General features: G+C 36.1%; 1 protein-coding gene across 9 annotated transcripts in view; it reads left to right on the top strand.

Moving 5' to 3' along the window:
- Positions 1-12,965, top strand: part of LOC139115677 (uncharacterized) — a 107,434-nt gene that overhangs the window by 23,622 nt on the left and 70,847 nt on the right. For 8 of the 9 annotated variants that reach the window (XM_070677974.1, XM_070677972.1, XM_070677973.1 and 5 more), the window contains exon 3: positions 2,103-2,752. In XM_070677974.1, coding sequence (XP_070534075.1) covers positions 2,515-2,752 — 238 coding nt within the window. In that variant the 5' untranslated portion in view covers positions 2,103-2,514. Of the gene's footprint in view, positions 1-2,099; positions 2,753-12,965 lie in introns of all 9 variants that reach the window. The other variant, XM_070677971.1, reaches the window with a different exon arrangement.

Below are 12,965 nucleotides of genomic sequence, written 5' to 3'. Positions count from 1 at the left end.
GTATACTTGGCTACACCATACTGTTGCAGACAGCCTTCAAAAACACTCCAATATCACTAATATGCCTTCATAACATTGTCTGATACTCCTAACCCCTTATTTTGCCACACATACAGTATTTTCATTTTGTATATTGTTGTCTCACTTTGTCCGGTTTGGTTGAAGTCAAATTTTTTGTGTTGACACAACATCCAACATACACTTCAGATCAGACAGTACTTTCTAAAAGAGAATGTGATGCATGAAAGACTAATGCAGGTCTGCTGTTTAAATACTCTGCTTCATGCTTATTAATGTCATGACAATTACTTTCAATTCTCAAGACACTTTCTTTGAAAACTGAGCTTTTCAAAAGACTGAAAGGAGCATTTTCCTTGATCGGCAATTATTGCATTACCGTAATCAGCATTTTATCGATTACAATTCTCCATTTTCATGGGCACAGCCGAGAAATCTAATTATCCACATTAAGGTGATGATTTAGACCTTTGTTAGGCATTCTTTATTTGCTGATGCATTTTGGACTGCTTTGTGGCCAACGTCACGCAGCCTGAATTTTTTATGGCACGTACTGTGATGTGCAGTATACTGACACTAATATGTGTCTAATAGATGGTTCATTCTGTGTGTGATACATGGATGTACAAAGACTGCAAGTGCTCTTGACATCGCTTACCTTGACAATATCTGTGAAGTAAGTCATGCCTGAAATTGCAGAATGTGATGTGTACTTTTGTATTCTGTTCTCAAAACATCACAGCTCTGATGATTTCAAGCTCTGACAAGTTACTCAGCCAAATTCTGTGTAGTACACATCGCAGGTATTTGAAATATTTTCATGACATACACTGAAAAAAAATCCACAAATTTTTGCCAAATTATATCTTAATATTGAAACAAAGCAGTCATACAATTCCAGAATATTATGAAGTATTGTAACTTGAGACAAACATTACTGATCAACTTTTTATGTCAAAAAAAAATGATTGCGTCAGTTCTATGTACATAACATTGTTGAAAGATGGTTGCGTATGGTATAGCAACACCACCAGTGCGATGTGATAGTCTAAATGTAAATCCTGACAACCAAATGCCCAACCCCAAATCTTATTAAACTACAGATATATCACATATTTCATATAAACTAAGCCCAGGGTGTGGTAACCTAGCTTAAATGACCACAGTTTTACATAGGACCATTTCCTTGCCCATCACTGAGCTTGACTTTTCTATTCTTCAGAGTTCAACTGTCAATTCTCAACACAAGAATTGAATGCACTTTGTTGTCCTATTCAGCCCAGAAGAGTAGAGATTCTTCCCGTTTCCATGGTCAAGTTGGCTTTACTTGAGTGGAGCATTTGATGATTGGTCATGTGATCAAAGTATGAGGCTGGCTTTCAATCAAATTTTATGAAAGCATATGAACTTTGAAATAAAAATGTGTGTAAAATTCAGGAAATCAATTTAAAATAAAGAAAATGTTTTCACTCGCTCTTCTGACTAGATCGTCCAAAGTACATTCCAATCTGCTCTCTTTATTTTCTCAGTGAACTCACCAACAGTGGAGATTTTTGGTGGATCTACATGTACTTGTAACGATGGTGCTGTGTGCCAAATCATTAAAAAAATACTCTTTCATACTCATTGATTCTATTCTAGATTATTAATGGAATAAAGTGAAAACTGAAAAATATTTAAAATGATACTCACAATGGTGAATTTCAATACAGTGAGTGTGCTCACAACTTTTCTGCATTTTATGGAAATCAAAAGAGTAATGTACATGTAGTAAATATGTAGTTTTCCCTTTTGCTTCTTTGTGGCAAACTTTGAAATATTTTTCTCTGCACAATGTATAAATAAATTAAGATATTTACGTTTAGCATTGGTATGTTTTCATTCAGTTCCCCTCATTGTAGTAAAACATAATATGACGGGTTAGTAAAGAATAGGTTGTAGAATTGCTTTTGACCGATTGTGCATGTATTGGAATTCGAAGCTGGCTTCAAAACGCTGTACTATCAATATCTGTAGTAAAAACAGATTTGCTTAGTGTTGCATGATACTCATATCACTTTTTTTTCCTTCTTTTTTCTTAGCAGTGCCGTAAACAATATTGCCGAACAGAGTTAATGATTGAACGGTCAGCCATTCAAGTGGTAGGATTTTACACACAGTGATAGCTATCCCAAGACAAACAATACAACATAACAGTGGAGGTATTTTGTGTCAGTCATTGAGGGCGTGGAGTTTCATGGTTCAGTAAAATGTAAGCCATCGAGTAATAATTGTGATTGAGATTATGTCACAGAGTAATGTCAATCCTCGGGTCAACCTAGCGGAGTTTACTGGATATTTACATTTCAAGATGACAACGTGGACGGTGTTCAGTATTATTACTTTGAATCCATCGGATCTTTAAATTTAGAGAAAGCAAACTTGCGGCAGACAATTCTTTGAAGTATGAACACGTCCAGTAATTTACTCACACCGTGACAAGCACAATCATACACGATGATTGCCGAAGTTACCTCACGAGTTTCTGACGGACTGTCGGAAGAAGAGAGCTTTGCCCACGGCAGGCCGTATTCCTCGACCGGCTCCAGGAAGAAATGGCATTCCGACATGGGGCAGAAGAGAAGCAAAACGTCGTTGGCAGAGAGCCCACCTCCAGTGAGAGGAGGAGCCTCCCTGAATAAGGAGATACAAGAGCTGGCTAGGAGGAAGCAAGAAGTTCTAATGAAGGAAAGAGGTAATCAATCAATCAGTCAATCAAATTGATCAATCAATCAATCAATCAATCAACTCAATTTATTTATATCAAAGGCTGAAATCCTCAAAAATTTAGTGTCGTGTGGTGCTGAACAAAAGGTAAGAAAAAAGTCTACAATATAAGGTACATGCAAATCCCTATAATATTAATCTCACATTCCTGTGGTCACCACCGATTTCACATTACAGCTACAGTCATATACATGTATCTACAATAATGTTAGAGGTTGCACAAGTAGTTTCATGAGACACGATTGTATTGGTTAACGTCATAACATGTGAAACTCTCCAAAAGACTTCACAGGATCACAGCATAACAATACTTCAGAAAATTAATCTCAGCTTATGCACTATATACCTGATCCAAAGTGATTTTATATCAATAGTGAAATTTTTCATTATGGGCCAGTAGAAGTGGTATCGTTGGTGTGGAGTGATGTGTCACTGTCAGGTTAAATTACCAGTACACCGAACGGTTAACTAGGACTCTAGGATATCACTATCTTACACCAGGATATGACTATCTTTCAGCTGATATGTCAATCTAGAGCTCACCTCAAGACTGTCGAATGATGACACTTATGCTGATACATCATGTTCATTCATCAGAAAGGCCTCTTAGTATATAACTAACAAGTGCTGAAGTGATGCATATTAAGTATTATCAAATTCCTGGAAATATATATTTTCTCAGACAGGAAATTTATCATGAAAGATTTTGCTGATTATGTTCAATATTGCCATAACTAGAACAGAGATACAGAAAATGTAGACACAGTGTACAGTCATTTTGAATGCATGTTTTTTAATCCAATGTCCAATTATCATAATCTATACCTTGTAAAGTAGTGCTGGCACATTTTATACTAGACACATGTACCTGCCTTTAATTATTTTCAGGTAACCACCCATGGGAAACAAAATTGTAATTCCTTTGTTGAAGAAATATGTCATAATTTCTTTGCTTTGCAAAAGCCTAGAGCTTAAATACAGAATTCCTAAAATCCACAGTACACAGTTATGTACTAGAAATAAAAGAAACAAATCTACACGGTTTATGTAATCATAAAACAAACAAACCTGTCGACCACATTTCTACGGTAAAGCTTTTTTATTTGATGAAAACATGGGTCAGTAATTATACTTTGTTCACTGAACTATACACCAGTACTGAGGTTATTTTCAGAATCATATCTTGCCTTGAGGTTAAAATCCTCATTGTGGTCGTATTTTGGTCTTGTACAGATGGAATAAAGTATTTCAGGGTATAAGAAAACATGCAGGTGTGTCTTCCACTTTGAGTTTGCCATAATCCTCAGATTCTGCATCGTAATTGCAAATGAGCCAGAGTTGTGGCATAGCTGTGTTTCAAAACTATTGAACGTAACCAGTACATAGACATATGTTTATTTCTACACACAATCCTTTCACTTGGTGATTATTATGTGACTGTTCCAAAAACCCATGTGGAAGCAGTCTGGCGGCTCCAAAATGAGCTGGTACAGGTAGTATAGTCTGTAAGGTAAAGTATTGATACATGCATATTACTTGTTTACCAAAAGGAGGTTGAAAAAAAATTACACTCTTTTTGTCATTTGATTTAACCACATCTTTTAAAAACTTTACAAGTGCATATTTCAGAAATGCTAATGATAGAAAAAAGTGTATTGTAGTTCAGAGCAAGAATTATGAACAAAGATGAATTTTGTTCAATAAATAGTAAATAAACCAGTTCACAGACAGTAAATATATAATTGTTCTATTGACAGTAAATGAACCCTTAACCCTTTGAATGCCGAAATTTTCCCCACCAAAATTTTAGTGCGACAATTTTTCCAATTTTTATGAATTTTTCTGTAGTTCTTTTGAAAATTTTAGACCAAATGGACAGCACTTTTTATAGATGCCAGTTTTAGGTCAAAATTTTGGGAAAAATCTTAAAAGTGTTTGGACCTGAAAAAAAATGGTCTGGGTTATATTTTATAAAGGTGACAAAAATTGACTTTGGCATCCAAAGGGTTAACTGTCTGTAAAAAGCCTATGAAAAACAATTTTTTCCCTATCATTCTTTCCATAGACAATGATTTACTGAAAATACATTCGAAATCAAAAATTTTCTCCAGAAAACAAGTTTCAGTTTCGCTAATTTCAAACATCAGGCACCAGTGTTCTGATAATAAAAGCTCACTGACAGGAGAGCTTGGACATCATAGCGCCCTCATGAGACAAGACTAGAAGATCCTTTTTTGGTATTTGGTTAGAACTATTGAATACATTGGTGTGCAAATTCACCGATCAGTTCAGACACTGTGAGAAACAAGTCCCGTTTTTGTTGACTTATACAGAAATGTGGCGTACACATTTGACAGACAACAAAGGAAACTTCATCTATTGATCCACAGTGCATCCCACATTCCAGCAAATCATGCATGACATTGGTGTTTTGATGGACTGGTCGTCCCTCGGTACATTGTTCTGGGGACAGATGTAGTTGCTGTTGGTTACAGATTACTCTGAAGGTCTCCTGAGAGGGCTAACTATTAAAGTCTGGTTTTTAACAAACATTCTAAGGTTAAAGAGTATCCTTGTCTTAGTTTGTCCAATTTTATTTATTTTGTGATCATATTAAACTACCACAATGATTTATTTGTGATTCCCAATGCTCAGTACTGTGTTACGGATGAAGGAATTTTCAATTATTGCACAGTTTTAAACCAAATACTCGTTTTGATATTCTGCTTTTTTGTCATTGCCAAGTAGGTGTAAACAGAGATAAAAAGGACAGAGAATGACTGGCAGTCTGCTGGTCAATGTGTTTCTCAAGACTTGATGATGTTCTCCCTATCCAGAATACCAGAACTAGACCCCTTCATAGTCTATGTGTAAAAAAGTGATATTATCAACCGTGGCACACACACCTCCTAACTCCCATTTTTCATCAGGATAATATGTTCAACCAAACTGAAAAACCAACATGGGGCTATTAACTGTATTGATGCAGAGGTTACATGTGTACAAACTCTTCAAAGCTGCTGAAACTTTACTGAAAGGTATCATAAATTGCACAGAGGGAATATTTCTATCTATAGCAATGCACTACATCGATCAGTTTTGATATATGTGACAGTCTTTGCCAGCTATTACAGCATGTCACATCTTAGAGAACTCACCACAGAAAGTTCAGGCTTTTTTTTGAGACTGGCTATACAATAGCATGGTAAAACGAATGAAAGGTGGAATGAAATCTCAAATGATGAAGTCATTTTGCCTGGAGCAGATCACACACGGGTCACAGAGTTGTTGCATGCCTATATTATACAGCACAAAGAGCTACCAGGATAGGGTGGCGTGACTGGCGTATTTTTCCTTGCCTAAGTCAGAGATTAGTCTTTGTTGCTAAGGACTGCTTGAATAGAAACCCTCCCAGTGTGATGAAGTCACTGTGAACACATCATCATTCTGGGTGTGTAGTCTCTAGCCCTACCAACTTCAGAATATTTTGAAAGTGTACTTATTCCAGTTCATGTTTGCGAGCATGGCAAGGTCCAACACAGACCTCCCCATAAGGTCAGAAAATTTCAAAACATCAATATGTTCTGCTTGAGGCAAGCAATTTCTTGCGCATGGTAGCCCATGTGTATTATTGGACATCAGGACAGGCAATTGTGGCTATTGTAGCTTGGTGTTTTACCCCAGGGTCTCATGCCATGCCATCGGGCAACTCGAGATCTATAGCTAGGGAGTTGACTTCAGGAGCTTTCCGACTTGGGCACACATGCTGTATCATGTTGCAGCATCCCACTCCACTTATCAAGGTGTGCCCTTCCAGTCTTTAAAAAACATTCTATGAGAGTCAACTCAATCAATTCATTGAATTTGCTGATTAGAGAATATGTCAACCATGATACCATAGACACGGCAAAGTTGTCAGCTATCCGTGCACCTTTCACCACATCCATTTCTTGACAGATTCAACTCAAGTTTCACCATGGAAACAGCACTTATCAAATTATACTATAATTTTATCTAAATTTGGCAGTGAATGGGTTCAAAGGCAGTGTGTTTACTTTTTTCACCAAATTTCATTATATACTTAATCACTTTATTACAAAAATTAAATAAACCAATCAATTATAATTTTCCACAATCATGTAGCGATAGAACAAGATATGCTTTTGATAATACACAGAAGGAAAACACCACAATCCTCAGTTTTTCATCATGATTCTCAGAAATAAAAATATGTAGATATTTCATACCTTCTTGTATCAATATATAGATGATCCCCTTTGAAGGCTTTCTAATAAGTTTTTTAAACTTTATAGCAATTTGTTGATAATGTGAATTGAATAGATTTTTTGTCATCAAAAACTTGGTGTTTTTCACTAATTTTCAGTTGTTTTCAGTGATGTTACTGGGTTGATGTGTATGATGTATACTGTATGTTCACTCATTCTAGTTCAGGAAAGCAAAAAATTACCAGGAATTATGGTCTGTAAGAAGTTGGTGTTATTCAAAAAACAATAGGTTCTTTCACTAAGTAGAAATAAAATCAATTTCAATGTGTCTTCTCACTCAGTAATTGAATCAATATTGGGATTTTTTGTATCAGTCCTGTGTTTTCAATTGAAATTAAAAATTCAACTAGATTGTGCCTTAGTTTTAATATCAAGATCAGCGTTTTACAGGGTAGGGGTGGGAACTTTGATGCCCAGACTTCAAAAATTAGGTTTCGTCCATTTACCATTCATGAAATGTTTGTAGTTTCTTCCAAAACAGATAGTTTGCAGGTGTCATTGCTTTATAGGAAAGAGAAAAAACCTTGGTGCTGATTCGTGACTGGCTGTGTGCCCTCTTGGCCAATTTGAATTGCTGTAGAATGACTTACATCTTCTCACTCACAATGTTGATTCAATATAGAAACTTTTGTGCTCTATGCTTGCTGTACCAGTTTATGTAATACCGGTATGTAAGGTTTTCTTGGGTCAAAGAACTTCACTCAGCATAGTGTCAGTGTTCAGCACAGAGGGTGGTACTCTGGTCATACATGTTTCTCTAGGATTCAAGAACATTTTTGATTATATTGGACTAATTCAATGAAATTCCATGAATATGTAAACTGACTCAGGGAGTCCAGGGGGCTCATCGGTACATCATTTGTAGTGAAGAGAAATTCCAGAAGCCCTGTCCAGATCAGTTACAAAATAAACAAGCTTTAGTCTTTGACAACAGTTTAGTTTGCTGAGCGACTTTACCTGTCTCTGTCCATCAATGGACTGACAATGCATGGTGCTTATCAGGCGAGATTTGACTCAACCTGAAAGGATGTAGAGTTTGTTCAGGGCTGAGGCAAGGAGATACAGGTGTCAACAGATGTAACGTGTGTGATACACAGTTACTATTAAAAGAACTGTTCGTGTCGGTAAATACTTGGAGTGGTATAGTGTGCCTGTTCTGTCCACTGGCAGAATCTTAGAAACAGTGAAATCTGTAAGTCAAACAACATGAGCTATTTAAGCTTTTTCGCTGAGTTAGTTGCCAGGTGGTGTTGGGGAAAAGGCACTGTCCAGATGTGCTGTATGGACATGCTGGCTGGATCTGGCTGTAGTTTGAGTCTAGGTTTATGGAAAACTATATTTTTGCTGTCTGTTGTTGTTGAAGAATTGAGCAAGACGTTTGACGGGATACCCCCTTTTCATGCACAATGAACACGCATTATTCCGGAGTCAATGATTTAGGATTGACTGGTCTCCCGGCACGTATGTCTATCCATGAGGGAAGGAGCCAAGTGTACGGATGGGAGGACGTGGTGGAATTAACCAAACAATTGTCAAGTAATGCTCACCAGGTTTTCCATTGTCATTGCTTTACGCTCGATCGGTCTCCTAAACAACATTGTTGCCATGGGCTATTTCTTTTTATGTCATGTATTCATCTACACTTTACGGCCTGGTCATTGCTTGCCACCTATACCCCTTCACACGTAGGTCACTTGCCTTGCGCACCTGTGGCTCTGTCAGAATGTCGTCATTGTGAACGGCGCTTGGAATTTTAAAAAAAAAGCGATGTGGCCACTCGTGGTATCATCAGGCAGACGGGAGCTGTCCCCACTCGATGAAAGCGGTTTGAGACTTTCCGTTCTTCACAATTTGAGTGTGTTATTCATTCATTCCTTTGTCTTCCCGATTAATTTTTTTACCGAGGTCAAAAGTCCGGTTGGTAATGTTTATGCACTAATACCTGATTCATTGTGTGTGGTTTTGTCACCCCCTAGCAACTAAAGAAGGTCACCGCAGTACATGTAAACTGATATTAAATCACCACAACTTCTGCAAAGGTTCTGATCGGCACAGAAAAAAAATTCCAACACTGTTACTTTGGTCACAAAAATCACCCAGGCCTAGGTGTTCAGAAATATCGGAAGCAGACAGAGCCAGGCAGTGCATTAACTTTACCAACGGGGTCAGATTGTATAAACAGCCTATTTTACTGTCAGTGTGTACACACTGTAGAATATAATGGTGCTTTATTGACAGTCAAACCCACTCAATTGGAATATATACTTCATAGACAGGTAAACTATCCAGCGGCAATACCTTGGAGTATTTGAAAAAAAAAAAGTTGAAGAGGAAAAAATTATTTTTGACAAACTCTAGTTCAGGAATTTTGATGTACATTACTTGATGGAAACAGAAAAGTTTAAGTGGCTATTTTGTCATTGATAATTGATTCATAAAGATGTATGTAAGTAGATAGTAAAGTTTTTAAGACTTCTTTAAGACTTCAGATGTTTGGATTGGTGAATGATACTAAAAAAACAAGTATGTCCATGGCAGATAGTTAGACAGAAATAGAATTTGTTGATCAGAAATAGCGCTCTGATTATTGTCCTCAAGGAATTTTGGATGAAATTTTAATTAGAGATTGATCAATTGTCTGATCACATCCCTCCACCCTCTGATAGAACTTGTCAAGGCTGCAAAATCGAATAAAAAAAAAAACCTGTGTGTACTAAGCTAGGGAAATGTCACATTGATAATAAGTTTTACCCATTCTTATATTATTTTTGTCTTTTTAATGTCATATCTTTCCAAATTTCATTGAATTTTGTTGTGGAGAATATCCTGATATAGTCAATGTTGAAATGTCTTTAGTCATGAATGTGAGGTTTTTAAAAAAAATATTGATCAAAGTTAGAGAAGTATGACAATTTACATGTTGAAAAATTTATCATGATTTCAGATGTGTATAATATTGCACTGGCTAGGAAAGCACTGGACTAATCAATCATTAGATGTAGTTGATGATGTAATTTGTTTGTTTGCTTGTTCATGAGACTAATTTTGTTGTTGTCTAATTAATATGAATGGGACCTGTTGCCTGTAGAGGTGAACTTCCAATCTGTCGTGTTTTCACAAACTTTTTCCACCTGTGTTAGTGGGAGTTGGTCAGTGATTTATATTGCAGTGGTGCATTATAGTGTGGTGGGTCTTGTTTGATTTTCTGTTCATTAACCATGAAGTGAAGGGCACATAGCATTACCTTGCTCAATGATGTAGCAAGATAATGCCAACATTAATATCATCATTCTATGACATGTACAATATCTGTAAAAAGTTAACAAAAAAGGGTAAGAAATATTAAACACATTGAAGGTTCACTCATGAAAGACAGGGGATCAATTTGTGTACAAGGCCACTTTTCATAAATACTGATGTTTACTGTTCATGTCTATGTACATTATAATTCATAAATACCTGTTTACATGAAAGTTGCATTATCTTTTTGATTAGTTCGTCTGGTGCATAAATGTGAATACCTCTCCACAAAATTATGTTTTGCTGAAATATTTCAGAGTGCACACAATGGCAGTTACCATGAATTGTTTTCTGGCAAAAGGCACATGTGTAATTTTGTTTTCGTGAGGTAAAGTCAGAACAAATAAGTCTTAGGGATTTTTTAGTCAGTCAATCATTTTTCATGGCGCTGTTGTTAATAGTATAGTACTCGTGAAATATTGTGTGAAAAATATGAGACTATTATAATATTATGTAACAACCGTAGGCGACTGGAATTGTGTTTTTTAACAACATCCAGAAAATTTAATATTTCAACTGTGTACCATGTTATGATATTTGAAAATATTCCTTATATCATGACATTTGGTAAAGAGATGGTTATCAGTCTAATTAAGTTGTTTATGATCTAAAGTGGGTGTAGAGCAATGAAGTCAGGTTGCAGTCCAGACATTTTATTTCTGTGTGGCAAATGGAGTCTTGCTGACTGCGCATCACCTCATAGTTCCCTACTGAAGGGCATTCAAGCATTGCCATTGATGTTAAGTCTTTGAGTGACAAGGTTATCCTTGACATACACACAAACAGTGAAGTTCTGTGTATTGAAAAGAGTCAACCAGAATTCCATCAGGCTGGACTACTGTATTGTTCAGTAGTTCCCAAGACACTGCTCATAAATAAATTTACATGTAGTTTATTCAGTCCACTGCCAAGCATTGCACATACTGCTTTTTCTGAAGGTTTCCCTTTGTTATCTCATCCTTGAATGCTTTTGAATAGTTTCAGTACCAGAATCTCTCAAAGATAGGGTTACTAGTGGGGAAAAAATCTTGAAGGGGTAAATATCAAAGAATTCTGCAAGATGTATGTCCTGTAAATATGATTGGATAAACCGTAACAGTCATTTTATAGTTAATTTTAGAAATAACAAGCATGAATGATTGGGTAAAGGAAATATTAAGGGTAAACAAATATTGTTCCAATAATATTTACATTATTCTACAACAGACTAATCTCTGATGGTTTCATCAGATTATGTGGTGATTGCCAATGTTTTCATTTGCATGGTTCAACCTTTACATTGTCACTTGGTTATTCAACCACTCTTTTTTAAGGGTGGGGATTTGGCCGAGCAGTTTTGACTGTGATGTCTTTGCAAGGTGACTGGGTGCTGTACATTGAGAGTTTGAATCCAATCGAAAATCTACTGAATTCCGTGATGGAGTCACAATCTAATTTCAACTTTTTGAGGATTTTCATGGGTTCATTGCACTTTCCCTTTCTAGAATGATATCCTTCTCTATTGAACAAAGTTCTGTCAGGACGTCTGGCTACTAAATTAATGTCCTGTAGAATTAGCCAAAACGAAGTGACTTATGAAGGTAGCAAAAATATTACTGGTGTGTTCATGTACTGAGAACAATTATAAGTTTACCAGGTAAAGTGAAATGTTTTTAGGTTTAAACGAAGAAATTTAAATCTTTAAAATGCAGAATTGCCAAAAGGGTTAAAACTGAATCTAAGTCTCGATGCTAAAAGGTAGCTGACCTTTCATTATTGATTGTTAATACTTCAAAAAGCAAAGCAATATATCACAGTCAAATATTACCCCTCCAGGTCAAAGGTCAAAACTTTTAAATGTTTAACATGCTCACAACACAAGTATACTGTCGGTGTATTTGATAATGGACTGTGAGCCATGACTTTTATATTTTACGATGTCCAAAGTTGTAAAAAGAGGGACTCTTTGTCAAGTATTTCTGTCAAATAATATCATCAAGAAATAATCGGCGTGTTTACAATTCGTTCGCTTATCACGGTGTTGTATGTGATCTTGACTTGTTGCGATACTCCACAGCAATCACTGAATTTCATCTGATTGCCCTTGAAACAAACAGTCAATGAATCTCATTACCGGTGGAAACAAGTTGATATGGAATCATAAACCTGATGGCGGCAACAGTATTTAGAGTTTAACATTTACAACTTCTATAATGAGAGAGGTACTAACAGTGTCGTTACCATGGATTCATTGTTTTGCATATCCATAAACCATGCTGTCAAGCATCTGTAAATGAGCAATTCATTCCACTCAATCAATAATCAGTACAAATCAGCTGTGACCAACAAATTTGAATATATTGATCACTGATTTAGACAGTTGCTGTAAATTGTGTCTTTTTGCCTTAAAGTTTGTTTCCCTCCAGTAACTGCAAGTATTTACAGCATATTTAATAAGGTCAAATAAGAAAATATGTTTCTGGTAACTGCGCCAACCTAAGAAAATCATAGACTTATTTTTCCCATTTTAAAAAACTTTGGCGTAAATTATCTAAACATTACTGTATCTTATGGGTCTTAGCCTCCCAAAATAAAAAATTTAAAAAGATTTGATTT

The sequence above is a fragment of the Ptychodera flava genome, chromosome 17, assembly GCF_041260155.1.
Source record: "Ptychodera flava strain L36383 chromosome 17, AS_Pfla_20210202, whole genome shotgun sequence".
NCBI lineage: Eukaryota > Metazoa > Hemichordata > Enteropneusta > Ptychoderidae > Ptychodera > Ptychodera flava.
Note: the sequence above shows the minus strand (reverse complement) of the source record. Positions and strands in the feature narration are given on the sequence as shown.